General features: G+C 47.5%; 2 protein-coding genes across 3 annotated transcripts in view; both read right to left on the reverse strand.

Moving 5' to 3' along the window:
- LOC131208610 (uncharacterized) overlaps positions 1-18,023 on the reverse strand; it is a 57,916-nt gene extending 39,893 nt beyond the window's left edge. The window contains exons 1-2 of one of the 2 annotated variants that reach the window (XM_058201410.1): positions 17,936-18,023; positions 16,627-16,954 (exon numbers count right to left, since the gene is read on the reverse strand). In XM_058201410.1, coding sequence (XP_058057393.1) covers positions 16,627-16,660 — 34 coding nt within the window. In that variant the 5' untranslated portion in view covers positions 16,661-16,954; positions 17,936-18,023. The other variant, XM_058201409.1, reaches the window with a different exon arrangement.
- Positions 18,024-21,736: 3,713 nt separating this feature from the next.
- LOC131209082 (dynein light chain Tctex-type) lies at positions 21,737-27,086 on the reverse strand. The gene is made up of 3 exons (XM_058202065.1): positions 26,903-27,086; positions 25,934-26,099; positions 21,737-23,209 (listed from the first exon to the last, which is right to left on the reverse strand). Exons 1-3 carry the CDS (start codon positions 26,921-26,923, stop codon positions 23,061-23,063), a joined length of 336 nt encoding a protein of 111 aa, XP_058058048.1. The 5' UTR covers positions 26,924-27,086; the 3' UTR covers positions 21,737-23,060.
- Between the last annotated feature and the right edge of the window lie 249 nt (positions 27,087-27,335).

Raw genomic sequence — 27,335 nt, forward strand, 5'->3', positions numbered from 1 at the left:
GCTGCCGTTGTAGTGGTAGCCGCTGCCGTTGTAGTGGTAGCCGCCGCCGTTGTAGTGGTAGCCGCCGCAGTGGTTGTGGTAGCCGCCGCCGTTGTAGTGGTAGCCGCCGCAGTGGTAGTAGCCGCTGCCGTTGTAGTGGTAGCCGCCGCAGAGGTAGTAGCCGCCGCCGTTGTAGTGGTGGCCGCCGCAGTGGTAGTGGTTCCTGTGGAACCCTCCAGCGCCGCTACAATAGACAATATCACCGACAAATCCGACGAAGCTACAAATACAAAGCCTGCGGGGATATGCCCGTACCCATTATTCCGTGCCCTGTTGTCCTGACAAGTGTCTCCGGTAGTCCACTACTTACTTCCTCCAATCTGGAAAGACACCGTAGCGGCCGGAGCACTGGCCACCGGGCCGGTGATCAAACACACAGCCAGCACCAGAGAAGCCAAGCAATTCTTCATGTTGATCTCTGTACGGTATCTCCTTGAAGGAAAAGCTATGGCAACTGGCGATCCCTGCGGTGCTTTATATACGCCTTTGGTGTCGTTCTGGACGCCACATGGCAAACTTTGTCCCCAGCCCATTTGCAAAAGGACCCGTACAAATATTCTCATTGTCGTGGGCCTTGGAGACACGTGTCGTGCGTAATGAATGGTCGATCATTGAGGGCGACACTTGTGCAGATCGCGACATTGTCAATAACTCTGAAATCGATCTGATCTACGGCACGATCTGAAACGTTCTTTTTGAACTACTCGTCAACGGGTTTTGCTGTTTAATGAACGCATCAGAACGATCTGTCTGAAGAAAACACCCAAATGGGTGCAAAAAAAGGAGCGCCCGAAATGTAGCCAATACGCAACAATGGCCGCCGTTCTTCTGTTCGCCAAGAAAGTAACAGAGCTGAATCAAAGAGCATGTATGGATGGATGACCAAAAGTATCGAATTGGAGTAAATGTTTTTTTTTTATGACAGGGCACTAGACTGACGGTAAGTTGCATTTATTTATTGCTAAAAGTAGCCTTCCGTAACTAGTACCTAGTACGAGGTTTGACCATGAACTTGTCGGCCTGGATGCCTTGTAGTACATTGAGGGCAAAAAGAGGCTCATCAAATGGACCCATTCTTCGTTAAGTCATTTCGCTTGTGAACATTTATCTAACTTGAGTGGAAACCTTTAGGTTGGCTGTGTTCGTTCTAAGAATAAATAACGGACAGTTGCGGCCAGTACAATAATCCGTTTCGATTTTGTTAAAATATTAAAAAAGGTACAAAGTTTTTCTCAAAACTATGTGTTTTTATTACAGATTTCTCCGTTTACATTGTTTAAGTATCAACAGTAAATTGGGCATAATAGCCGCCAGGGCATTAATGAAATAGGACATTAATGAAAAAACAAAAATATTCGTGCAGATAATCGGTCATTTAGTAACTGCATCGTAGCGTTGAAGTTGAGGTTCCCCTTGCTCGTTCATTATGACGCGTCCTGCTTGATGGCCAAATTTTCGAATACAGGATACCAATCGTCTCGTAGGTTCGGCTCCGTTTGCACCGCTTGTGACCGCCGAAGACACCGTCGTAGAACCCGCTGTAGATGAAGCACCAGCGGGACAGGTAAGACCTGCGACCAAGTCACTGGGTTGCACGCTATCGAATACATCTTCTGACCCCTGCAAACTTACTTTGTTCTCTCGTAGTACCAACATCGTCCGCAGCGAATGACCCGACTGACAGGAAGGCATATCCTATCGATATGAAATGCAGCCACAGAAACTTCATCGTTGCGTGCTTGATAAGGCACACTGCCACCGTACAATGCTCGCAATCACACACCTCTACACTAATTTATATCTCAAAAGACGAACATCTCTTCTCGAACCTTTACCGATCGATTGGGGCGCAATAACGCCAACAATGAAGCCGTTTGTTTCGCATGGTTCGAATCCAGCTTATTCAATAAATGCAGCCATCTTTACGTAAATAAACAAAAATGGCTGTTTGAGCAGAAAAAGGTTCACCAGACATGCATTCGGACCGCCCGGTAGCTGAGCGCGAAAAAGATGTTTGTAAATATCGCCGGCGATGCCATAGGATTATGTTGCAGTCCACGTGGTAAGGAAGGGAACCACTTCGGAAAAGAATATTTCGTTCGATTGGAGTCTCTGGAGAAACCATGGTAAATGACACCTTTCCATGTTTGCATATTACGATTTAAGACAATTTGAACAATTTGTTGCCTTTCTGGATTGACTCACGCCTGTTTCATATGCAACATTTCGATCGTCCAGCACATTCTTTATTTAAAAAGTTCTTTTCGCAAAATGCCGGTTCCGTTGCACAGAAACTGTGGACAGAGAAAGACCATAGACGAAGAGGTTTGCTGAAGTGTTGAGCGTTGGCCACAAGTTGGCCCGCTCCTGTTTTTAATAATTGCAATTTGAATAATCTCATTTTCTCGAAGCTCTTTCCCTGATCAAGAGCGTAAGTTGACACTCCACATCCACAGCAGGCCATCCTCGGCCAGTAAAAATGGTGCTCAAAGTGCACCAGCCAGCATGTAGAGACCTTGGGTATCGTCAAGGTGATGAAAGCCTTCCTCGGTCTAAATGCATCGGTAGCAGGCTCGCTTGCAGTGACACACTGGGTTTGATTAAATTTCGAAAGAGGTAGCCATTTTCTATCAATCGCCGCCTGACCGGAGTGGGATTTTCGTTGAGGCCAACGGTGAGGTGAACTAATGAAAGACGGGACCGAACCAACTGCTGCACGTCGGCACTTTCCATGCGGTGCTGAGCTCCATCTTCTCAAACTCTCAAACAAAAATCATACACATTGCATGCATGCATAATACAACTTCAAACTTCGGTCGCACGGCGCCGGCGAAGGGCGGAATGGCGCTGCTAATTCGTTATGCACTGCTGTGTTCCAGAGCGAACTCGGCTCAAATTTTAGTCAATTTCCCTCGTTATAAATTCATGGCGGTTTCCATTAGAGCGCGCCGGCCGCCGCCATCCTGTCATTCTTAACACCGTCGCAAAGTGCTTCAAACTTTTCGCAACACGGGAAACCATTCCGTCGGTTGATTTTTTATTCGAATTGTTTACCATTGCCCAGTGTGCTGCCCTCGGGTTAGCATACTTTTGAAGCCGCCAACAGGGATAATAGATTGTGGGCATACAGGTAGACATCGCCGCGTCAGAAATGAGTCAGCGGGCCGAAAGGGGCGTCAAAGCCTCCCTACTAGAGACCGGTTACCAAGGAAACGGAAACCGGTCGCGGAAAAACGCCTTGGATATGAATCATGCGTTCGACGAGGGGACTTTGCTCAGCGGAATAGAACAACACAGTTTGAAGTTTCTCCCCATCGACCGGAAACCAGCCGGATCACTGATTGGCTTCGTAGCGAATAATCCAATCAGTCGGCATAAAATTGATAACGGAAATTAGCAGTCGCAAAAAGGACGGTCGGATCAGAAATATTACGTCGGTAAATTGGCAACCTGTGATGCCTTGACTCGCCAGTCGTCAACATCCGTTAACGAATTTACCGATTGGGCTAATCATTCTCTCGCGTTGCGTTTTGCTCAATTATCTTTTAAGTGACCAAAAAATGGCATTTCACAATTAGCTCAAGTAGCTCAATTTCCTTTAGCCCTAATGAATCCCCGTTTGCAATTTCCTTTGGTGGAAGATTTAGAATCACGGCAACAATCGTATTTGACTCGTTCAAATAAAATATGATAAGCAGCGATCAGTTTTATCGTACTTACGAGAGTATGCATCTATCGCACGTCTCTTAAAACATCACGCAACTTACCTGTAAAGAAGCAAAAATAAATGGATTAACATTTGCACATGATTTGCCTAGCCTTTCCGAATGCCTCACATCGAGAAACAGTTCCGATCGTAAACAAAATCCCAACAGGTAACCTAGTTTCGTCCCTATCCTAGTCCCTCTCGTCTGGTCAGCCCCCCCCCCAGCAGGTCACAAAATTTCTAAATGGAATTTTAAAATTTTAACAAACTTTATGAATAATGCAGCACCTTCCCCAAAGAGTAACTGTTGTTTGCAGCGGCCATTACTGCACCGCAATGGCCCGAAGGACAGGGAAAACGCCCAGCCTGGAGGGCGCGGGGATTTAAATATTCAAACCCCTGTTCGGCCAACCACCGGATGGCGTCTCCGCACTCGGGACGGTGTAGCTGTCGCAGGCTGAAATTGCAGCGGTGTTCGGTATGTAAAAGCATATACGAGCTCAAGCGACCGATAAGCAAACAAACCTGCGAAAACATCTTCTAAAAACAATTCCCCCCGAAAAACCCTCGTTTAAAATTTCAATCATCGGTTCTTCTCCAAAGTTTCGAAACTATGCTCCGCGCGCCAGGAAGGGCGAAGTTCTGCAGCGAAGAGGAATTTTCCTTCCGGATTCCCTCTGCATACGCCGAGATGAAAGCCAAGCCTTCAACGTTCGACACAGATTAAAAATAGCGGAAAGTAGAACGCGGGCCAAAAAGAGTTTGTGGCGCTTTAAAACCGATGCCAAATATCGACCACCCCACCAGAGGACACATGCTAGACGTCTGCCAGACAGAGGCCAGAGAAGGCGTCTGCCAAAAAATGCCCCCCCCAGCAGTCGAGGCGCACTTAAGGCACTCTCTCGCCCTTTCAGAGTGCTAGCAGCTTTTCAAGAAAAACTTCACAAATTCCATGCATGACTCACGGTTACGTGGGGCTCCCGGGGATCACACATTTTTTGGCCACTGAAGCCGGGGGCGCTATATTTTTGGCATCCGAACAAATCGCGGGACAAGGATCCCGGAACCCCTCTTTCAACGGGTGCTATTTTTTCCGTGGCAAGTCCGATTAGGTGGCGCAGGAGTGGCATTTTAAATGTGGCCAATTCTGCATGTCACACATCTTCCGTTCCGGAAGTTTAATGCCAGCTCCCGACGTTTGGTCAGCAGTTGATCAAAAATTCTGCACCGCGGCCGGTCCACGTTCGCGGAACAGGAATTGTTTTAATTCGAAATTCATTGAAACCTGGTCACCGGTTCCGTCACCAGGTTGCCCTCCGGGTTCGGGCGCTGACAGAAAGCGGAGCGCTCGATGAAAACGGCCGGAAAATGGATAACGGTGTGGTCCCCATAATATTGCTCTCCAATCGAACGGACGAGCAGCAGCAGCAGCAGCACGGATCTGGTGGCAGACCCGCGCCCGGATCTGGCCACCGCCGGCACTGCGCAAAGCTTCATTTTCATCATACGTTTTCCGCAAGTTCCAACTTTTGTTTCTTCATTTACCGCTACCGAGACCGGCCCACCCGGCATCCTTTCGGGGGTAGTGGATGATACTTTTGGCAAGTCCGTCTTCCGCACCCAAGTTGCCCACCCGAAATCCTGTGTGTGTGCCTTTTTCCGGAACACATACAATCAGCACCGGAAGCACCGGACCACCGAATGGCAATCATCTGCGGCGCCGAGCTCAACGAATGCATATCAATGGACCGCCGGCGAAGCCTCGACTTTTAGCATTTTTCCTGCTCAATTGCACATAATGCCGAATGTATCCCGCCGCTTGCGGGGACCATGTGTGAAGCTCCAAGCCTTTTTCCCACGAGCTCCAGCGCCGCCTCGCTTATCTCTGACCTCGCGTACTTGACCATGTGTGTCTGAGTGCAGCCACCCGGAATGGAATGGTACAACGGTCCCCAATCAGTGTCCGGAAGTGAAAACATGTGTATGCTCTTGACGTACCTACGTATGTTCCGGATGCACCTCCTCTGCTGCCGGTCGGACAGCAATCGAAGGGACTTTTCAGGACTCGCATTGTAGCAATTGCTTGCGGGTCCCCTCCACAGCGCAGCCACAGAGCCTCCAGGTCTTCCTTGTAATAATTGTATCCCTTTTTCCCACGGCAGGAGCTCCATTCGCATTTTAGCCACAATCCTTGCGCAGATAATAGACAATGCGGCATCCTTCAAAATCACGTCTGGTTGGATGATACTACAATCAACGGGAACCGCAGCCTTTCGTAATGACTGGTATTGAACCGGTTGAAAATATAAGGTTGGGCGAAAAGAAATCCATTCTTTTCTCGCTAGATGATCTATTTCATTTTGCGGTTCTTTGTTCCATTCAGTTGTGGCAGATGCAGGGTGTTAACAATGTAATTCAACAAACAGAAAATTCGGTACATTTTACCGCGAAAATGGAAGCCAGGGAGCTGAAATTGTGAATGTTATTTATGACAATTTTGTGCCAAACTAGGACTAACGGCCACGAAGGTTATACTGTGTATTTGGTGAACTTGAAAAGAAGGCCAGACACATCTGGGCTTGACCCTGCTCTGTTACTGTCTGTATTTAAATTACAGACAGTTAGAGACAGCCTTTTGAAGGCATAATCATTTGCCTGTACATGAATTGCCTCTTTTTAAGTTGATTAGCAGCAATAAGCAGCATTTATTATGTAGCAAATCGCTAACTTGGTCATTTGACAGCAACAAACGTCAATGCCTTCGTTACGAGCCTTATCCGAACCGAAGGAGGCGTTGAGAGAAAACATGCCGATGGGCAGCTGAGAATGAGATGAGATCTTCCCAAAAATGAGAACAGCCATCCAAGTTCAACGAAATGAATAAAATGAAACATTTTAGTCTTGACGTAAATATTTGAACTTTTCCCATACAACAGTTTCCGATAACAGTTTACGGGAATAAACATGTCTTATTTTCTGCACTTTTCTCAGTGGAGGTCGCTCCGGAAGTGAAGATTGCGAAAGCGATTCAATCCGTCTCTATGACGTGATCTTTCTGCTACGCAAGCAAATCTGATAAAGAGCAACTGATAAAGGGAGCAAACCGCGCGCTGCTATACTAGTTTCGGTTACACCACAACAAAACATGCGATCAAGACGGAAAAAAACATCGACAAGGAAACCTTTCGGCCAAGGCCGGATAAATCAGTCCCCCGGCCGTTTGGGCGAGTCGGTGAAAGTAAACGGTTCGAGAGATTTGAAGGAAGCAAAAAACTCTGTAAGCGTCACTTACCGAAAGACCCAACTATCTTGGCACCAGGATCACCAGATCGGCGCTCTGAATGTGTACAATTAAGGTTCCAATTTTCGCTCCGAGTTCCCAACCGAGCTGGTTGTTGTTGCCGCGCTGCTCCGGGCGCTGAATGGCAGCATAAATGCGAAGCGAAACGGCGATACAGCGCCGCGCCACGAACGGACATTTAAAAATTTGCTCCGTCATCTGATGCTGACGTCCCATTCAAACGGATAGATACGCTGTTACTGGCCCGCGGCTGGGCCACTTTCTACGGCAGGGCAGCAATCCGTCATTTTAACACAGGGTCAGCAATCGGACTGATTGGATTAAGCTCCATTGATGATCCTTATTGAGGAGGTTGTCTAAAAGTCGTCTGCTGTTGCACCGCTTTCGATGCTTCTAGATCCAGAATTCAAATATTTATCCCTCCCGAAACACGCAGCTCTAGCTGTGCGCCTTTTTGGACCACGTTTCTACAAGAAGGAATTAGGGGACCAAAAATTGACAGTGATTTTAACGAACCAATTCTACCCGGGAATGCTGCCGAGTATCGGTGACCGAGCGCAGTCGCTAATCGCTCTCTTCGCTCCCCCAGTCCGTCTGTCGCTCGAGTGTCCTGGCCTGTCATTAGCATTTATTCCTTTCGGCCACCGGACAATGGCGAAACTCATCACCGAAAGCCGCGACGCGCGGTTAATATTCATAAAACCGGGGCGAAAATATTGTCCCCATCGTCGAACGGCCACTCGGCGGTGCAAACTATTGATTTTCGCCCCGAGCCCCCCGAGCGGGCGAGTGTAATCGATTTACTGACCAACCTGCTACCGGCCGCGTCGAGAAGTCAAATTTGCGATCACACAATTGCTCGGTTTACCGCCCGTCCGTGGTAACACCACAACCTGCCAATCCGAATGTCGAACCGGCCCGACCGACCGGCCAGACCGAAGTGCAAAAGTGCAACGTGCCACTTTGCGGTCCGGCGAGCGTGACCCGGAGCGGAAGGATGATGAAATCTTTGCCGAAGAAAGGTCCGGTATTGATTTTTCATTTGCATTCCGGGTTTAGTTGGCCGCCCGTCGCCGTTATGCTGCTGCTGGCGACGAAATGTGGTGCCAAAAATCGTCATGTTGCTCTCGCTTACGAGAGTTTCGATATGCAAATTTCTTCTTTTTGCGATTCCTGCCGAAAGATTCCGAGGTGACCACTGGCCACTTTGACGGGTTGGCGAGCGTGTGGCTATCGGGCCGGGAAGGCTCATCCGAGACCGAAACGAACTTAAAACCGGAAACACACATTCCCCGGACGGTCATCGGCCACACCAGCCAGCGGTGGTTGTGCCCCATTTATCAAACCAAACCGGTTGGCCGGCGGCATGTAGAGGGGTTTGTCCATTTGTTATGCTAATGCGTAGTCACGCGCGGCAGACGACAACAACCTGCCGAGTCCGTTCATTAAGACGGTTGGACGAGTTTTTTCTGTGCGTTGGCCAAAAAGTATTCGCAATAGGCAATTTTATTTCAAATAATCGCTTCGCATTATAAATTCATTATGACCTTCGCCGATGTTCCGCGCGCTTAAAATGTTATTAATGACCGCACAGATCCAACGCCGTGTCTTGTCGACCACCCGTCGACTGGCCAGCATCGCATCCCGTTCGGTTTTGGTTGATCGGACGCAAGGTCGTAAAAGCCGATTCGCCGCGGTAAATCATCACCTCGACCCTCTGCTGCTGTCGAACGTGGGACTTTACGCAACACTTGCCACTCGCCGGCGAGCTTTATTAGTTGGCCGGTGGCTTTTGCCAATCATGCTCCCGCTGCCCTGGAGCGGGTTCCGGGTTCACGCTCGGTTCTTGAACTTCCCACAGAACAAATTGTGATATCGCCATCATGCCGAAGCCGAAGCCGGGTTTCCGCCCCTATTTGGGACCGCCACCCTCTTAAAGCCATTCCGAATCAATATTTGCTAACCACTTCAAAATTCTCACTCACTTGTTACACAGCCGGAGCCGGAGGGGCCAACTCCGGCAGCCGGCGGGTGAAACAACGGAAAAGAAAACAATAAACTTGCGACGGATGTCCGTCGTCTGCTGCTGATGCTGGGAGCGAAAGTTTATCAATAGTCCTTGCCGCCCAGCAGCGTGGGGCAGGAATTCCACAGGAGACGGAGTCGAACACTACTCAAAAACAACTCATAAATTTATAACCACATATCGGCCGATGTCTCCGAAGTTGCATCCTTGCGCTTGCGAGTCTAGACAAGGTTCCTGATCGGTTCTCGACCTCAAAGGGCGCTGCGGCTGCTTATCCACGCCCCGCCGGAGTTGGCCACAAATTGATTACTTTCTAATCTATAATGCATTGATAAGCGCATGTATGGATCGCAGTCTCTCTCTCTCTCTCTCTCACGCTCTGCTCGAATGGCAACTTTCGCATCCCCTAGCCCGATACCGAACGTGGAGGAACGAGAGGAATTATTTATGCATCGTCGCCCCACCGGGAGGCTGCGGTGGAATGGACCCGGGCCAAGAATTCAGGGCACCGAGGAGTATCGCTTTCATGATCTGATATGCCCGGGGTCCCTGCTCGACATTTGATATTCGAATCGAATCAAAGGATTATTTAAAGCTTCACCTTTGCTCTGCGCTCCCGATCACCGGGACACCGACCACCACCGTGGGACTTATCGAAGCGAAATACATATATTATCACGGATCTACGGCTGCTGTGGCTGCTGCGTGCTCAACTCACAGAAACCTGGGACCCCACCTGGGACACAACGGAACCGGGGCCCGAAAAACAGTTATAAACAAACCGGCTGCCCAGATGGAGTTGATTAATCGATTGCCGTTTGATTAACTCTTATGCCCGATTAAATTCCAGCATAATACCGAATTCTTTTCCCCCGATAATCACTTCGAACAATGGGCTGCGGCGAGCGATAAAAGTCACGTGGCAACGGAAATTATGTTTCATCGGTGCGTTTCAATTGAAAAGTCAACACACATTTATTCAGCGGATCCATAACGCCAGGGAGCAGTTATTACTTTTCGACTATTGACCGTCTCCATAGTGAGATAGTGAAAGGGGGAACGTCTCACCTTCGAAGGTGTCTCACTCTCATTAGCTCAAAAGAGCTCATGTACGACACGATTACTAGACTGCTGTGATTCAACTTGGCTTTTGACGATCCGTCAAAACTGACGTTTCTGAATTTTTGTAACACTTTTTTATGCAACCTTTTTGAATGGCCAAATTGGAAGAAACGTCTGAAATAGAAGGACACCTTTTTACCGCACAAAGGTACTGGAGATACTTAAAATTAAAGGTAGTTTTTAAGGCACCAGGATTGAGCTGAAGCAAGGTACACAAAAAGGGCATTGCATTGTTCATTTTCATCCTCCTCTTTTGCCACATTCATGCACCGTGTAGCGTTTGTCGTGCGTCATTTCTGTCCGTTTCATTATGCTGCTGCGGTATCCCCCGGACCGTGACATCACGTGTCTCGTTATCCTTTTGAATAAAAGTGGCCGCCCTGTCTGCAAGTGTTCGTGCTACCCGCGTTTCTCGGTTTCATCACCCAGCGCGCGACAAACAAGGTAGAAGTCGTAAAATTTTCGCAACAATCATCCGCACGGTGAATGGTGCGCGCCCGGAGTAATTACATTACTGTGCAACTGCAATAATCTCTGGTTCCGGCCGGCGGATCCCTTCACGACCGAGAGCTCGCAACCACACACTCGTGCAGAGGGCAGAGAAAGGGTTAACCATCGGAGTGACACCACGCAGCAACACAGTTCTGCACTAATGATTCAATTATGTGTCGCCCACGGCTCTAATTGGCTCTAATTAATGAACTCACGTCAGACACCTGCCAAAAGCGTAATTGACAGTCGAACGATTTACAATTCATAACACCAACAACGACGGCTGGCCGGAGTCCCGCGGCTGATAACTTCACCAATGATAACGCTCGATCATCGATCAGATGCGAACGATGTAAATTTAGCCTCGTCAGTACCAAAGCACCAACCACCGCAGCATCGTTTTTGATTTTTCAATCGATCTGAAAAAAGGTTTAAAACAGAACCGTTAGAAGATGGGACCGAAAGATTGGTGGACCGCCCGAACTGAAACACGATTATGTCGTTCCACGTTGACATGGATAAAGCTCCCTAATTGGCATCCCGATAGCCCCAGCAGCACGCGAAAACAAACGCTCCGCGTCCGCCATAATGATGAACGGCAGGCAGGACGGGGGGGGGGGGGAACCCCGGGAATAGTAGGAGAATAAAAGTTAACATTCAACTTTCTTTCGACTTTTTCGGCAACAAATCAAAAGAGAATCGACTGCGAATAAACAATAGAAACGCGGCAACAGCAGCAGCACGACCAGGGCCCAAGGATGCCATCGGTTAGAAACTTTTAAATTGAATTTACAATCGAACCGAATTCCGAACCGAATCGATCGAAAAAGTTCCAACACCGCGAGATGCGGCTGGGGTGGGGTGCTCCACTCATAAAACAAGATTAATGAACGGCCCCGTCCGTAGAGCCCCAAAAGTCAACAATCACCCCGTGCCGCTGGTCCATCTCATCATTGGTGAAACATTTTGTGGCCAAATCGGAAGTGGGTATTGTTTTTGTCCCGAAAACGGAAGGACCGATACGGTCCTTCGCCGTGCTTTATTATTTATTTCCCATTTCTGCCGCTGTCTTCAACCGATAACCGCGAATGCCGATCTTATTTCCGAGTCCTGTGTCCGCGCGCGTACACGACTTTTGCGGTTCCGTTTCGAGCGTGATTGATTTTAATTTGATTTTCTAGTCGCGGAGCGGACCTGATTGATGCCGTTCCGTGTCAAGGCAGCATCGTTCCGATTAGTCTACTTTTTAATCACACTCCGCGTGCTTCAAACGATCCGTCACTCACTGGGGCCATTTGCCGTCGGCGATTGATGGAAGGTGAATTACTCAAGGAACCAGTGCCACGGTCCCCCGGCGCGCGTCAACATGAATAAATTGCTCGGAACTCGGGACGCGCAACAGAGCCCAACAGTCTGATGCGCGTTGTGTATTTCATCAAAATTTCAATCCCACCAATCGACATGACGCACCGCAGAGCCGCAGGTGGCATAATTGAACCACGGCGGCACCGTGGCTTGATGCATCAATCTCTGCGCTTGAAGTACTATTTTAGCGAAGGAAACATTTAAATCTGCGAGCAACGAGTGAGCGATCAAACCATATACTGATCGAACGGAACGATCTTTCGTGAGCAACGAATGCTGCAACGAGCGCGGTCCGTTACAAAATACTGCCATCGAAAGGCGAGCAATATTTAATTTTAAATAGCCCCATAAATCGACGGGCACTGAATTATTATTATTGTTTTGTCGGTCGCCCGACGGTCGCTGGACCATTGCTCGCTCTCTCAGCCTCACAATCTCACTTAATCCTGTTGCATGGCGCGTCCCGGCGCCCTTTCGGTACACTGATGAGGCCTGTACAAACATGACGCTTGGCCAGCGTGTGTTTACTTACGCGAACGAGAAGCGAAAGATGCGACGGAAGATATGTTGTTGGCTGCCAGGGACGAAAATAAAACATCCTTCCGCGAGCGCGTCACGATAAAACAAAGTACAATAAATTCGTTGGTGGACCCAATGGCGGGGCATTATCATTGTTCCGATCAATAAATTGTTCATGACGCGTCCCGCTGTAATGCATCGGTTGCGGGGAGGGATTATGTTGAAAATCACTACCAAATAAATGGCCTACCCACCGCGACCTTTGGCGAAACAGCCAAAAGGCCACTTTTGGAATTCAATGGCAGAAAAAAACGTCTGACGGCTGAGGTACGCAAAAAAATAGTAATTATTGCTTCGAGTCTTGAAATGAAAATATCATCAAAAACGAGAGAGTCCGAGGGATGCTGCCCCGTATAATACATCATTTTTAATGCAACCACGTTCGTTTGTTGCTCGTTTAACTGCTGCTCGGTACTGACCGGTCCACAAAAACTGAAGCCAAACACCAAACAAGCAGAACAGAAACAGGAAAAATATGCTGCTGAAGGAACAAAAAATGAGCGGGTTATCAAATGAAAGTCAAAGCGTACAACTTCTGACCGCGGGAATGATCCCGTTTTAATGCCCACGGCCGAATGGGGCGTATGGCGTATGCTGCGAGCGCACTGCGGCGTGCAGATGTTCACCATCCGAAGCCCTCCGAGGGATCCGAATCGGCTCGGCAGTCTCTGGCATCGTCGATGACATCCGCCGTGTGCCATCATCGTTGCGCCGCCACCGTGCACCGCGTTAAAATATAAAACCAGACAAACAACCAACTTCCCGTCTCACGCACGCTCCCAGACCGAGGCTTTAAACAGATTTATCGTAGAAAGGGAATTAATTTTATTACCCCTGACTGTGGCCCCGGAACACAACCCCAAAAACAGTAACACACCTAACCGCGAGCGAGAGCTTTGAATTGTTGCCCGTTCCCCTGGCTGACCAATCCGGTGGCCATGCGATTACCATCAACAACCAGCCCCGGCCCCGCTCTTCCGCCGTTGTGCACCGACGAGTCGAAACTATATTCCCGTTTTTATCTGTTGATCTATTTGACGAGTTTATTACCGAGGGATTAAGCAGTTTCCCGACAGGCTCCACAGACCCGGGCAACATAATGCTAATCGTGGACACTGGAACGGAATTCCTGGCGCGGTGTGGGCGCCAAAATGTGACCGAGGCCACCACGAAACCACGATCGCGTGACTGCCTACCTTTGTAAACATTCTTATCCTACTTAGAGGACACTAATAGGCGGTAGACGCCCCCCCGGGGGTATGTTTGATGCTATTACTATCTTGCTTCAGTAATCTTACGGAGAACGCCTATCGACGCACGACTCCCGTAACATGTGCGATCGAGTGATCAATCATCGTTTATCGTCTGAAAGTGACACATTTATTATCAATCAGCTATCGTGCTATCGATAGCCCTGACGTCAATCCTTTTCTGTTTGGCAAACATAAATACCTTTGAAGTTAAGATCCGATCGAGCCGTCACACATTGCTGTGTGATGAGATTTTTTGTAAAAAACGATAGTACAGTATGGGAAACCTTGTTTACGACCTGATAAGAAGAATATTAACAGACGTAAGTAATTTATAACAAAGCCTACTACGTTTTGTAAGGTGCTTCAGAGCAACAACTGTCTTCACTCGATGTTTGGTTCGGTTGAATTTTGAATCAATGCCTTCTATGATTGACATTTCGCTGTCACATTTAAGCAATTCGCTGTAAGTATTAAAAATAGTGCTATGAACTATGAAGAAACTATGCTAATTTCAACAGACCACAATCGGAAAAAAATTGTTGCTAAATTGTAATTATTCTAACGGACAGAACGACGACGGCCAGAGCTTTCTACAAATCGAACAAGACAGCCGTTTTTCGGGTTCCTAGGCACTACTAGGGGGCTCCGTTACAGGATTGTGCTACGGACGCTGCGAACGAATAACGAACCCTAATTAAAGATCATCTCCATTGATTATCTCATTATCGCATCGGACCCAAAACACCGAACGTGGCAAGAACTTTCTTCGTCCGCACTACGGTGCTGCTGTCTCTCTCTCTCTGCCTCTCTCTGCGGCAACGGAACCCCGGCCCGGAGTGGCCACTTTGCCCGGACCGACCGAAACGCGAAGGGGACTGCCACCATTCTGGAAACCATTAATTTGGGTTCACTTTGTTTTTCTTTGACCAACTATCAAACAAGATTCGGGATAAACCTTCGCCGGGTCCCAGTCCCCGGGCCATCTCCCGCAGGGCAACGGAAGGGGACGCTGTAGCTTTTTAGCTTAGTTCAGCTTTCGCACCCTAGCGCCACGACATCGGAACCAGGCGAACATATTACTGCTGCTCCTTCAAAGACACACGGTTGTCCCTGAACCTCGTCGTCTCCCTCCCTTGCCGCACAGCAAGATATCATCCTTCGCCGGGTTCGGTAAAAGCCGAAATCACCGACCATAACACGCCGCCGGTAGCCGGGTATCCTTTTCTAATCCCTCCTCCGTAGGTCCGTATTTTTATTTCCGGTCCTAAGACGCCCGCAGCCCGCCCTCCCGCGCGGTGGGTTCGCCTTTCCTTTTCGGGCACACAAATGAACGGGCTTGCTGGTTTGTGTCAAGGGCCTTTCGTGACTGTGTGTCTTTGCTCATTTTTTTACGACTCTGCAGCACGGTTCGTTAGAGCACCTCCTGGCACCGTTATTATTCAGGCCTCGAAGCCGATCAGCGATCAGGCCACAGTCACAGGTTTTGATAGCTTTGCCTTTGATTATGACATTGACGCTACGCCCTTTTGGAGACGCTGATTAGGATCACGCACGAAAGCAGAATTGGAAGCGACGATATTAATGATAGCTCATCAATCGTCCTAATTTGTTGATTGAGATGATAATCGACGCATGTTAATCAATACATCCAACACAACTCGATTCCCCGTCGATGGGAGCCCTTAACCTTCAGCCCTCCAGGGTCTGAATTGAGCCTGTTAGAACAGAACAGCATATCGGCATAAAAACTGAGACCCCATCATGCCGAAGGTGCGGCCACCGATGGAAGCTAATGGATGGTGTAGTTGTTAAAAAATGGAAACTTCAACATTCTTTACGGCCCACCTCGCATCGCAAGTGGTCGACCGTCTTCTAGCGCCAAGATAAGCAAGTCAAGGTACGGACCAGAGACATAGGCCTCCGTAAAAAAACGTAGCAGGGAACGCACGGCACAGCCAGAAAACGAGTCTGGCCACTTCAGCCTGGCACCCATCATAGAACTTGTTTTCGCCGTTTCCTGTTTGTCGTTCGGCGCATCGCCAAAAAAAAGCATCGCTTATCGTGGCAATATCTTCCCGAATGCCGGTAATGAACGCAGGAACGAGGCAAGAAACCGGCCGCCAGCCCAGCAGTGGGGTCCTGTGGACGCCTCAAATCGTACAGTATGTATTGACACAAGAGGCGCAGCAACACACTTCTTGCACGGCAGACGGGGCCAACAGATGGGCAATATTCGGCCACAAAACAAATAGCACCACTGCCGAACCGTAAAGCAAACCAAAAGCTGCGAAATGCAAACAAGCTGGAAACGAATAATGGGCGCGATTTGTCCTTCTCAAATATGTAAGCCACGGAGTCGATCGTAAAGTCGCACGGTCTTAACCAGATTAATTTTCAATCGATTATTTGGCAAAACGATTGAGAAAGTGTGTTGCTTCTGGCGTTGACCGAAAAAACAAAGCAAGCGAGGCAAACATTCAATCAATCAAGCGATCGAAGCAAGCGCCAGACTGGGGAATGATGTATCGAAATAATCCGGACTCATTTATAATGTTACGAATAATTTAACATGATACTCAAGGCGGCCGCGAAGCGTGTGCGGAAGGAGCTGGTCATCGGCCATGGTTGGCTTGAAGCAATCAAACAGATCGCTGCGGACCGGTTGTCTCAATTTGCGTTCTGTCATCTATAATTAATCAATGGGGTACGAATCTTCCGATCCATCGAACACAACGGGACTTACCAGTTAATATCGATAGTGCGTTGATGTAGCTCATGTTGGATCCGTCGCAGTCCGTCCAGAAGAATGGCGATGATTTATCGAGTGCAAACCACTCAACGTCTTTTTCCTCCGTAGGCCGTTGAGGAAATGGATGCTTCCTGCTGTGGCTTCTAGGATTGAACCGTTTCCGCCAAGTAGGCCACGCACACTCTTCCAATGACGACACTCTACCACTGCGCCCAGCAACTTCCGACTTCTCGGCCCAACAGACGCGCTTCTTCTATTTGCTTCCAACACACAAACGGAACCGCTAAAAACCACGCACTTTGAAATCACACAAATGCACACTCTGAAAATGGGGGAAAACCGCTTACTTTTCCGATCATGGCGCAAGAATTTACATTTTCGTGGAGTTGGAGCGAATACTTTTTTTTAATCTCCCGTTTCTGCCGCGGATCGCCTACGCTGCGTTTTGCAGCTTCTTCACACTTTACATTCGGGATTAGAAACTTCCTCCGTGCGTGCGCCACTCTGCAGCGCGGCGGGCAAAAATTTGAATAATTAATAGGACCAGAGCACGATTGCGAGCAAAAGTTCTATCCTTTACGGAGGCCGGGTTTTTCTTCACTCCCACTTTGTCGACTTTTCCCTCGGCCTCGGCCCCCAAACAAATTGAATTTGGATCTACTTCACTACTGACCGACGACGCTTTGGAGTTATAAAACGTGCTACGGTGCACAACAAGCCTTAACGCACTTGTTATGAAAACAAATGGAATACGGAATCTAATAGCCCAGCGCGCCGGAACTACCAGAAAGCAAATGTCTGGAGTATTTGGCAATCTTCGCGCCCGTCCCCCATCCGCTGGAATGGTACCATTTGGGTTGGGCTTTTCTTATCAAAGCTGTTTGTTTGCCGTGCAATCAAACGTGTTCCGAATGTGTTCGGCGTTTCACTTGCCTTCTCAGCGCCACGAGATATCGACAACTTTCGCAATGATTTTCCCGCTACGAACACGTTAACAGCACCACTCGGTTTCAAGCAAAAACGTGATCACGACTTAGCGATCGTAGAAGGGCGGCGTGCCGCGGATAATTATCTGGCTGGGAAGGCGGCGGCTGTGGTCCACACGATCGCCAATCTCTTTAATTATTCATTCAATTTAATCTCCCCGCACAATGCTCCTTCGCGTGTTGGCTGCAATTAACGGCAAAATTGACTCGCTATTAATGATACTCGGTTGTTTCTTCTCCGCTCGCATTCCGCCAACCGTTTGTCACTGTGTGTCACTTTCGCACTTAACCCTCGCACACTGGAACCGTTGACTGACCGCCAGAGCAGGCCGCGAAAGAGCACGACGGTCACGAAAACCGAAAACACTCCGCGTTTATCCGAATGCACGGCGTGTTGTTTATCCGAATCCGTTGCACGGCGAATCGCGAATAATGATTTCTGGACACAACCGATGCGGTGCGGTGATTCCGGCCACTCACGGCCCAAACAAACAGGCACTCTTTTTCTTCACAGTGAGACGGGATTTCTCGAGAAATCCCGTCTCACTGTGAAGAAAACGAGTGCCTTTTTGCCCCAGTGAACAATTTCGCTCTTCTCACCAAAAAATCCAATCCTCATCCGCTCCTCATACGCTTCTGAACGGCTGTCTCGAATACTTTCTCCCATATAGCCTTATATGGGGGAATCGCTGTGAGGAGCCGTTAGGTCCATGGAGTGAGTAGCCGCGGCTACTCACTCCACCCGAACAAAAAAATCGCTCAATTTTTCATTTTTCTAGCCGCGGATTTCGACTCGTGAGATGCCCCCTCTCAGTATGCCGGTTTTACCGGAGTAAAGGAGTTCTGTGAAAATAATAGCGGAAGACTGTATGCGAGGGAGTGCCTTATAGCGGAATCCTGAAGCTTATAGCGGAAGAAATCGTATGGGCGCCGTGAGCGTTTTCCCCTACATTTTTATTCTCTCTTCCCCTCATTCCATACACCTCTCACCTACATACTCTCAATGAATTGTCAAATCGTTCAGATGTTGTAAACAAAGTGTTGCATTTATTCATAACCACAAATGTTTTACAATTACAATATTTTCACAATTGTTTCACTATTCCACCATGTACATGCACTTTTCACTTATCTCTGCGTGTACGTAGAGTGTATCCATCCCTGAATCCTGTATTCCATGTATCCTGTACAATCTGCCCTATCGAAATTGTCCCGTACGCTTGTAATGGTCAGCTGAAAATGTAAACAAACGCGGTGCACTTTCACTATTTAGAAGTAAATACTTATCGAGAAATGCTTCCCGATGCTTAAATTTACTTACCGAAATAAGCAACAGCTTAGAATTCACTATTAAACATTATTTTTACACCAATATTTTTACCTCGTTGAATTGCTTGCGTCGTGCGTCGTACGTTGATATGAAACTAAAAGTTTCTAACAGTTTGGAGTGCCGGACTGGATGCTACATGAGCGTGACAGAGACAAAAAAGTTGTTCGGTGTTGCGCTTTCTTTCTGGCCTTTGGTGAGAAACGAATCGGCGCTCAGATATTTCGTCTCACTATAGAAAATATGATTTGACTTTTTTGTTCGGGCATGGACCTAACGGCTCCTCACAGCGATTCCCCCATATAAGGCTATATGGGAGAAAGTATTCGAGACAGCCGTTCAGAAGCGTATGAGGAGCGGATGAGGATTGGATTTTTTGGTGAGAAGAGCGAAATTGTTCACTGGGGCAAAAAGGCACTCGTTTTCTTCACAGTGAGACGGGATTTCTCACGCGGAACTCTTTTCTCGGCAGAGACAAACTCTTCGTCAACAAATTATCGTGCGCGGAAATCATAAATCATATTGTATAGTTGATCTTAAGCACTAGTAGGGAACTTTAAAATTAAATGAAGTGAATTGAAGAGTAGTGAAAGTGCATGTGTTCACATTTTCGGCCTCCCGGAAGCAGAAAGATGAAACAATTGTAGAAAAATAGTAGACAAATTGTAGAATAAATACAAAATATTATTTACAACAGCAAGCGAGTGTAAATGTACGATTGAGTGAAAGAAAATATATGCACTGCTGGCCAATAGGAAACAGTATTTAGGCTGCATTATTTGATCATTTCTCAATACCTATTGCATTCACAGGTATTACAATGATAGCACAAGATAGTAGTACTAAAAACAAGATAAAGGTAATGTAAAATAGGTGAAAAATTCTACGAATTCGCTTATTACAATAGCCATTCTAGTGAAAAGTCCTGATAAATTCATTGAAGCAAGATGAAATAAACCAATTCCTTTCAAGAAGTTGGGTGAAATCGCAGCGTATACAACGAAGTACCTATTCTCTTGACCATGCCAAATCAAACTGCTGTCGAAATAGGCGGTAACACACCGTTCACGTTCACAACATAGCTAAAAAATGGGGTAAACTAGTATATAAGTACAGTATCACAGGTTAAGTAGTTTGAGCACAGTTCAGCTTTATACCTATTTTATTGCCCAGCATTGTATATGAGATGAAAATCTCACGCACAGCACACTAAAATTACTGTGATAATAATGAATTAGTACATTTCTATGATAAAAAAGTACAAAAAAATTCTCATAACGTAAAACCGAACCGAACCGAATGCCACTCACAACATAACATCGGGGCGCTCACTTCTCCCTCTCACTTCTGCTCATTCTACGCTGGAAGCGTTGTTCGTTGCGTCTCTTTCTCGCCCACGTGTGCAAAGCGCACTGTCTCTCTCTCTCTCTTAGTGTCTATCTCTCTCGCAATTTCAATGCCGGGAAAATCCCTCGCCGAAAAACAGCTGTTTTTCGCATGATGTTTTCTATTGCTTCGAAGCACGTGCGTTTTACGCGGTGGCCACGTTTTTCGGTGGCCGAAAGATGCAACTTCCGCTGCAACTCCTTGCTTGCTCTCAGACGACTTCTTACGGTCGATGTTCGTTTTTATCGTTGTTTGAAATTCAAATTGTTATCTTCGATTATGAAGCTATTGTGTCATAGGATCGAATATTAGTTCGGAAAACAGATTCAAAAGTTATGCGCGTTCATGTGTGTGAGCAAGTTTAGTGCCCATGTTACAAAAGTTAACAAACTAACCAAGAGCCAATAATTTGGTTTTAAACTTGGCAAAACATGGAATGTTAAACCTACAATTTATTACTGACGAATAAATGTGGTCGAATTGAATACTTAAAAAAATCTCATTATTTCAAAGACATACTATCCAGCGCCAAAAATTTACCGTTTTTCTATGCGGCACGTAGTTTGGAAGTTTAAAACATTCATAATACACTCTCGACGGAAGGAGCATAACGTGTTCTCGTAAAAGCCAACGTATGTGCCATCATTCAAACTCGCTAGGTTGGTTCGAGATTTGTGGCATGACTCGGCAAGAAGATGACTCTTCGTACGCGATGTAAGCGACCATCGGCGAATTCCAGTGTCCATGCCGAAAGCGCAATTGCACAGTAATTACTGTGCAATGCGTGACGTGTGAAGATAAATGGGGATAATGGGCTTAAAATCACATCCGGTATGACAACAGAAATTATTTCGATTATTTAACTAAAAAGAACCGACAGACAGGAATTCAAAACAGTGCCCAATTTTCACAAAATGTTTCACTACTTATCTGCGTTTTAAAACACATTCTCACATTCGTTTTCCTCTTGGTGACCCGTTTTTCTTATCTTTAGCAAAGATCGATGATGTACCACTAGCCCGAAGGTATGCTCCCATTGCCTACTGTGTTACTTTAAACCGTCTTCCGTCTTCACTCCGGGCATAGCGCAGGATCACTGGTGGCCGCTTATTCGTCCGCTGCTGAGGCTGATAATATCGTTACCGACGATGCATTATTTATTGCACATGTTTCTCTCTCCGGCGGAGGATAGTTTTGAGGGAAAGATTCGATACCCTTTGCAATGTAGCAGTCTGCGGGCTGGGCTCTTCGATTTTTTGGCTCCACTTTTCTCGCATAGATACATTATCGTTCGTTTAAAATTCGACGGACGGTTCCGTTCCGATGTGCTGCATATCAGCTGGTGGTGCAATAGACCATAAAGATCGAATGGCTTCGGAGGGAAATTCATGAAAATTCATGAGTAATTATGGACGTTCGGCAGAAAGGCTGAAGCATAAAAAAGCATAGCCTCTTATCCTTGCACGTGGTCATACCGATAAGTAATGAACATATGCTTCTGGCAGACGAACTAACTATGCTTCAGAAGCTTCCAACGAACTAAATAAGCTTATCAGCATGCCCACGTAGCTACGCATTTTGTTTAAGAACTTAATAGAAACTAAAATGGTGGCTTGGTGAAACATTTGACCGATGGGTTCTTACACAAAGGTAAATCAAAGACTATAAGCACTCTATTTCGTTCTCGTTGTATCAGCACTTAGTGTTTATTTCTATTTGTTTATCAGTTTCCCTCCGAAACGTACATTCAGCTTCCGTTCGTCAGGGGAGCTTCGTCTCCGTACAACCTAATTACATGGAAAATGTAGTGCATAGAAACAAGATACGCGTTTCTAGCGGAATCGCTCCGTTTTACCAGCGCCACATGCCCGTATGCTTTCCTGTCCAGGCATTCGAGTGATAGTTTACATCTGTTAACGGCCCACTTGTCTCACAGTACACATTGGACCTAGTAAGCGATCTGTCTTTGCTGAATTGATTAGTTCTCATGTTCGATAAGTTCGATGCAGGCTCGTAACAAGTGATCGCACTTTGGCCTCAATGCTATTATTAAACTGCAAATCCTAATTTTCGTTTTTACACACACAGCCCTGTTGCAATGCTATCTCCTGTGCCTGGCCATGCCTGTAACATATGGCTTAACGCAGGTTCCGGCCCTCTGTCGGCGCGGAACCTTGTCTTCCGCATATCTGACCGCACCGAATGCCGCTGCCCAGCTGAGAGGATAAGAATGAACTCAGAAACAATATTAATTGCTAACATTTTGGGCAATTCTAGAACAAACTGTTTAGGGAGCGGCGGTGCGGTAAATCAATCTCCATCCTAACGATGCCCTTCGGGGAGAACTCTGGTCAACCTACGTACCCTACAGATCCATGTACACTTTTAAACATACCTTTGAGAGCTTTCTTCTGCTTCTAACAATTTGCAAGAAGGTGAAAGTGTGAGTCGCACCGAGCTACTGCCCATTATTATGTTTAGTTAAAAATAAATTATCAACGCTCACAGTCGTCGGCATCGGAGCCGTAACTATAGTCTTTGCTCTAGAAGCGCTTCATTGTGCCATGCAATGTTCGATCTTAAAGTGTTCGAAAGGAAAGCAATGATCGAAAAAACGATCGGATACGTGAAAGATATGGAACCAAGTGTGTATGTGTGTGTGCTCGTGTATGTGTATTAAATTAGGTGTCGAAATGTATTAAAATTCGAAAAGCAGCTGCGGCTAGTGTTTAAATTGAAAGACCAAACACCGACACGATGCAGTACATCGTTTTGTTCTCCCAGCGCACCGTGCAGGATCCGTCCGTTTCGTTGTTCCAATAGCAGGAACTCGCCGTATGCAGCCCGGCTCCGTTTTTCTGCATTATCATGCAGGTTACTAAGGGATTGGGAAGGAAAAACAGAAAAACAGATCAAATTTACGATCGTTTCCAAGGATCAGTAGTTAAGCAAACCGCGCAAATGAATTCCGATAACAGGATCTTGCCCCCCTGTACAACAACCAATCAATCCGATAAACAAGTCTGGAATGCTTTTTCTTCGTCTAGAAAGAAAGCATCCCGAGCCAGTTCTGGATCCGTTTGGTTGCCTCTTGAGCCTCAGACGAAACAGTGCAGCTCTAGGTGACACACAAGAAAAATCAAACAATTGTCCCCTTTATCAACGGGTAAGTATTACGATCGCGAAAACCCTCGCTGTTTGCATGCAAGTGACGCACTTTCTTCGCGCGAACAAGCACGCCCTGTTTTCATACGTCGTGGCTTTTTGCAAGCTTTCGTCAAACATCCGCGTCGCCACCTTTAACAGCAACGCCTATTGATTGGTCCGGTGCTCCGGAGCTGCCGGGCGATCGGGAAAGCTTGTATATAAAACCAAAACATTCGGCAGATCAGCTCAGATCTCCGATTACTAGCATCCTCATTTCGGTAAAATAACAACGAAATGAAGCAGTACTTCTTCGTTACCACTATTCTTGCCGTCAGCCTGCTGACTGGCCCAACTGTCACCGGAATTAGCATCGGAGTTGGAGGAATCGGTGTCACTGTCTTAGGTTCGTCCTCGGTAATCAGCGTAGGCTCTGGCACTACTACTACCGTAGCCGCAACAACGACCACCGCAGCCGCAACAACGACCACCGCAGCCGCAACAACAACAAGTAAATTCTAGCAATTAAATTACAACAATTAAATTCTGGCTCCCAATTGCGTCCTCTAGCGGCACCATCCAACGTGCTATTGATGAGTTTGCCGATTGGAGTGCCCCGAACGGTCTTTCTCTATGTCCTCCCAAGTGCTGTGTTATTTCCTGTGATCCTTGGTGCCTTAGGTCTCTTTTCTGTCGCTGGGTTCGACCCATCCTGAAGTGTGCTTGTGTGGTGTGGTCCCCCACCGGCAGCAATGCCGTGAGCCACCTTGAGGAGGTTCAGAGGAGGTTTTCAGAGGAGGAGGTGCTGCTTCCTCTATTTGTCCCCCTTATCACATTCGATGCCGTATGCTTCGTCTTCCTAGAGTTGAGGATCGCCTTACTATGGCCAAAGCGCTCTTTGTTGCCAATTTCCTACTTGACAACACTGACGCTCCCAATCTCCTCTCCCCTCGTCGATCACGCCACGGTCAGAACGATCCGTTCCTGCGTGTCCTTTCGGCCTTCAATGAAGCGAATAACCTGTTCGACTTCAATGCCTCCCAGGAGCACTTCCGTTCTCGTCTCCAGGATTCCTTTCTATAATACCCTCTTTCCTCCTTCCTCTCCGTATTCCTCATCCTTCCTCTCTTTAGTCTGTTAGCATTTTCTTTGGATTTTTTCTCTTTCTTCTACGTTAAGCCTGAACGGCGAACATTTTTTGTAAATAATAAATAATAAATAAATAATAACAACCGCAGCCGCAGCCGCAACAACGACCACGGCCTCTGCAACAACCACCTCAGCCTCCGGAACAACAACGGCTTCCTCCGCGACAACAACCTCTGCCAGCGGAGCTACTACCTCTTCTGGAACCGGCAACACTGTCGTGTTCAACATCGATGGAAGTAAGAAGCGGACAAGCCGAAACCGATCTCTGCCCGAAACCTATTGTTCCAAATTTTTTGCTTCTTTTTTTTAGGTATCGTAACAGTCGCATCATCCGACACCAGCACAATAGCCGCAATCATTGCTGCGCTGACCGCCGGAACTACTACTACTGTAGCGGCCACAACGACTACTACCACGGCGGCGCCCACCACGACCACCACGACGGCGGCCACGACTACTACGGCGGCGGCCACGACTACAACGGCGGCGGCCACAACAACAACCGCTTCTAGTGCCACCACAACTACCGCTTCTAGTGCCACCACAACTACCGCTTCCAGCAGCAGTGGATCGGGCTCAATTACCATTACGATTAATATTAACATCAATGGAACAGTTATTGTTTTGGGGGCAAGTGACGCCAGCACCTGGACGCTCATCAGCCAAATCTTGACCGAGATCCTGTCGGGTTCAGCTACTACGACGACTGCCGCGCCTACCACGACCACTGTCACCACCACCACTAAAGCCGCCACCGTAGGCGGAGGATGCAACGGCGGAGCTGGCATAAAGATCGGTCTTGGCGGAGGTATTGGACTTGGTGGACTGGGAATCGGCGGAGGCATTGGAGCCGGTATTAGTGGCACAGGAGGCGTACTTCCTAACCTTGTTGCACCGGTCGTCGGTGCAGTGGCCAATACCGCCGGTAATATCATCGGATCAGGACTGAACCTCGCCGGAGGCCTCTTGGGTGGTGTAGCCAACCTTGCCAGCGGTCTTATCGGAGGCGTTGGCAGTGCCATCACCGGCGTAGGAGCGGGACTGAATGCTGCGGCGAGCAGTGCCGTGAAAACGGCCTCACAGGTGTCCGCCAACACTGGGGCTTCGTCCAACCTTGGCCTCGGAATCGGTGCCGGCCTTGGCGGTGGCCTTGGCGTCGGCACAGGAGGTCTTTCCGGTGGACTTGGTGGTGGGCTCAGACTGTTTGTGGGCTAACCGATCCCTCCCGCACGATGCAATCAGAATAAACTAAAGAATCCATGTCGAGCGCAGCGAGTGGCCATTGCATAGTTCTTGAACTGCTACTTACCGATGTATTTGTAGGGTTTTTGCAGCTTCGTAAGCACTCCAAGGCAGTTTTCTACTACCGAGCCGGTCCAGTTGTTCACTTTGTCATGCTGGTACGCGTTTCCTCCGATGGTCGTTTCGATCGCTTCCTTTATAATTTTGCTAACGTCGTCCACAACGAACTGGTGCTGTTGAACAATTAACATGATCTGCGTTAGAACTTGTTATAGGGTAAAAATAAAAGAATCTTTCCGCCCAAGCCTGATCCTGTCCGGTTCGCATGTACCGGGAAACTAACGGTCACGATTCAAATACTGGCATTTCTTCTTCCGGCCTCGTTCTGCGTAAAGTATCAAGCCATCATTTTTCAGCGGTAAAACTCGAATTACTTCGCGCCGAAGTTTGATCAATTTCTGGCCTAGTGCGAACTAAAATGCTGCGTGTTCCAACGGGGTCACCACATCGCAGGAACGCGCTCCCTAGCATTGGCTGCTGCTGGAACTGGAGGCCGCCCGGCAATTGCATGACAAAGTGCCATCAGTCGTAAAAAATGTTCGCACCTTCGAAGGGTGTTTAAATAGCATTCCTTGACGGAACGCTCATCTTACGTCGGAGGAAAGGAACGCCATCATGCCGCACACAGCTTATTGACATGTTCACCCGAAAATATGCGAATCGAGGCATTTGCTAAATAGGGGATCTTTGACGATACAGAGTACCACCGAAAAAACATTCTAGCTCATACGTTCTTTTACAACATCTAGTAAACATAGCACTCGGGCACGGCTAACAATATTTCGTAACCCTATCAATCGAACCAGAAAGGTGGCCACCACAGTCGTTTCTGCGGCTTTGAAACGAAGCCGATTTGCGTGAAGGGTTTGCTATCCCCGTGACGCATCCCAAAACTATTTTGATAGCATACCCCCGCGGAGACGAGACAAAATTGTTTGCTAGCGCATCATCACCGTTCTTTCCCGGCCATACTTACTTCATCTTTGTTATCCTCCATCTTCTAGTTTTTTCCTCTGCGCCTTTCTTCCGGCCGCGAACTATTCGATATTCGATTGATTTAGCGTAAAACTCCGTAATGAGCGCACGTTGCGGCGTACTATTTGTGAGAAAAACTGGAAAGTTCTGGTTCAAGTTCAGTTCCACGACTAGCGCTTTGCGTGGTAAAATGTTTTAGGGCTAAAAAATCTCTATACCAACTGACAGGAAACACACCAACGGTGGGCTAATTTCAAGCACATTGCCAATCATTTTCACCACAACAACCGCTACGTTTCTTTCGCTCTCGATAATAAAAATCGGAAGAACTTACATAATTCACTGATTTGGCTTAATTTCAATTCAAAATTGTTTGATATTATATTATTGATATTAATCCTCATTCAAACGAGTTGAAATCGTTCATAAGCGAA

This window comes from Anopheles bellator, chromosome 2 (assembly GCF_943735745.2).
Source record: "Anopheles bellator chromosome 2, idAnoBellAS_SP24_06.2, whole genome shotgun sequence".
Lineage (NCBI taxonomy): Eukaryota > Metazoa > Arthropoda > Insecta > Diptera > Culicidae > Anopheles > Anopheles bellator.

Coding starts and splice junctions, on each gene's coding strand:
- LOC131209082 (XM_058202065.1), bottom strand. CDS start 26,923: ATGGAGGATAACAAAGATGAA. Junction 26,100..26,902: donor TGGAGGATAACAAAGATGAA/GTAAGTATGGCC, acceptor ATTGTTCAACAG/CACCAGTTCGTTGTGGACGA. Junction 23,210..25,933: donor AAAACCCTACAAATACATCG/GTAAGTAGCAGT, acceptor CCAATCCCTTAG/TAACCTGCATGATAATGCAG.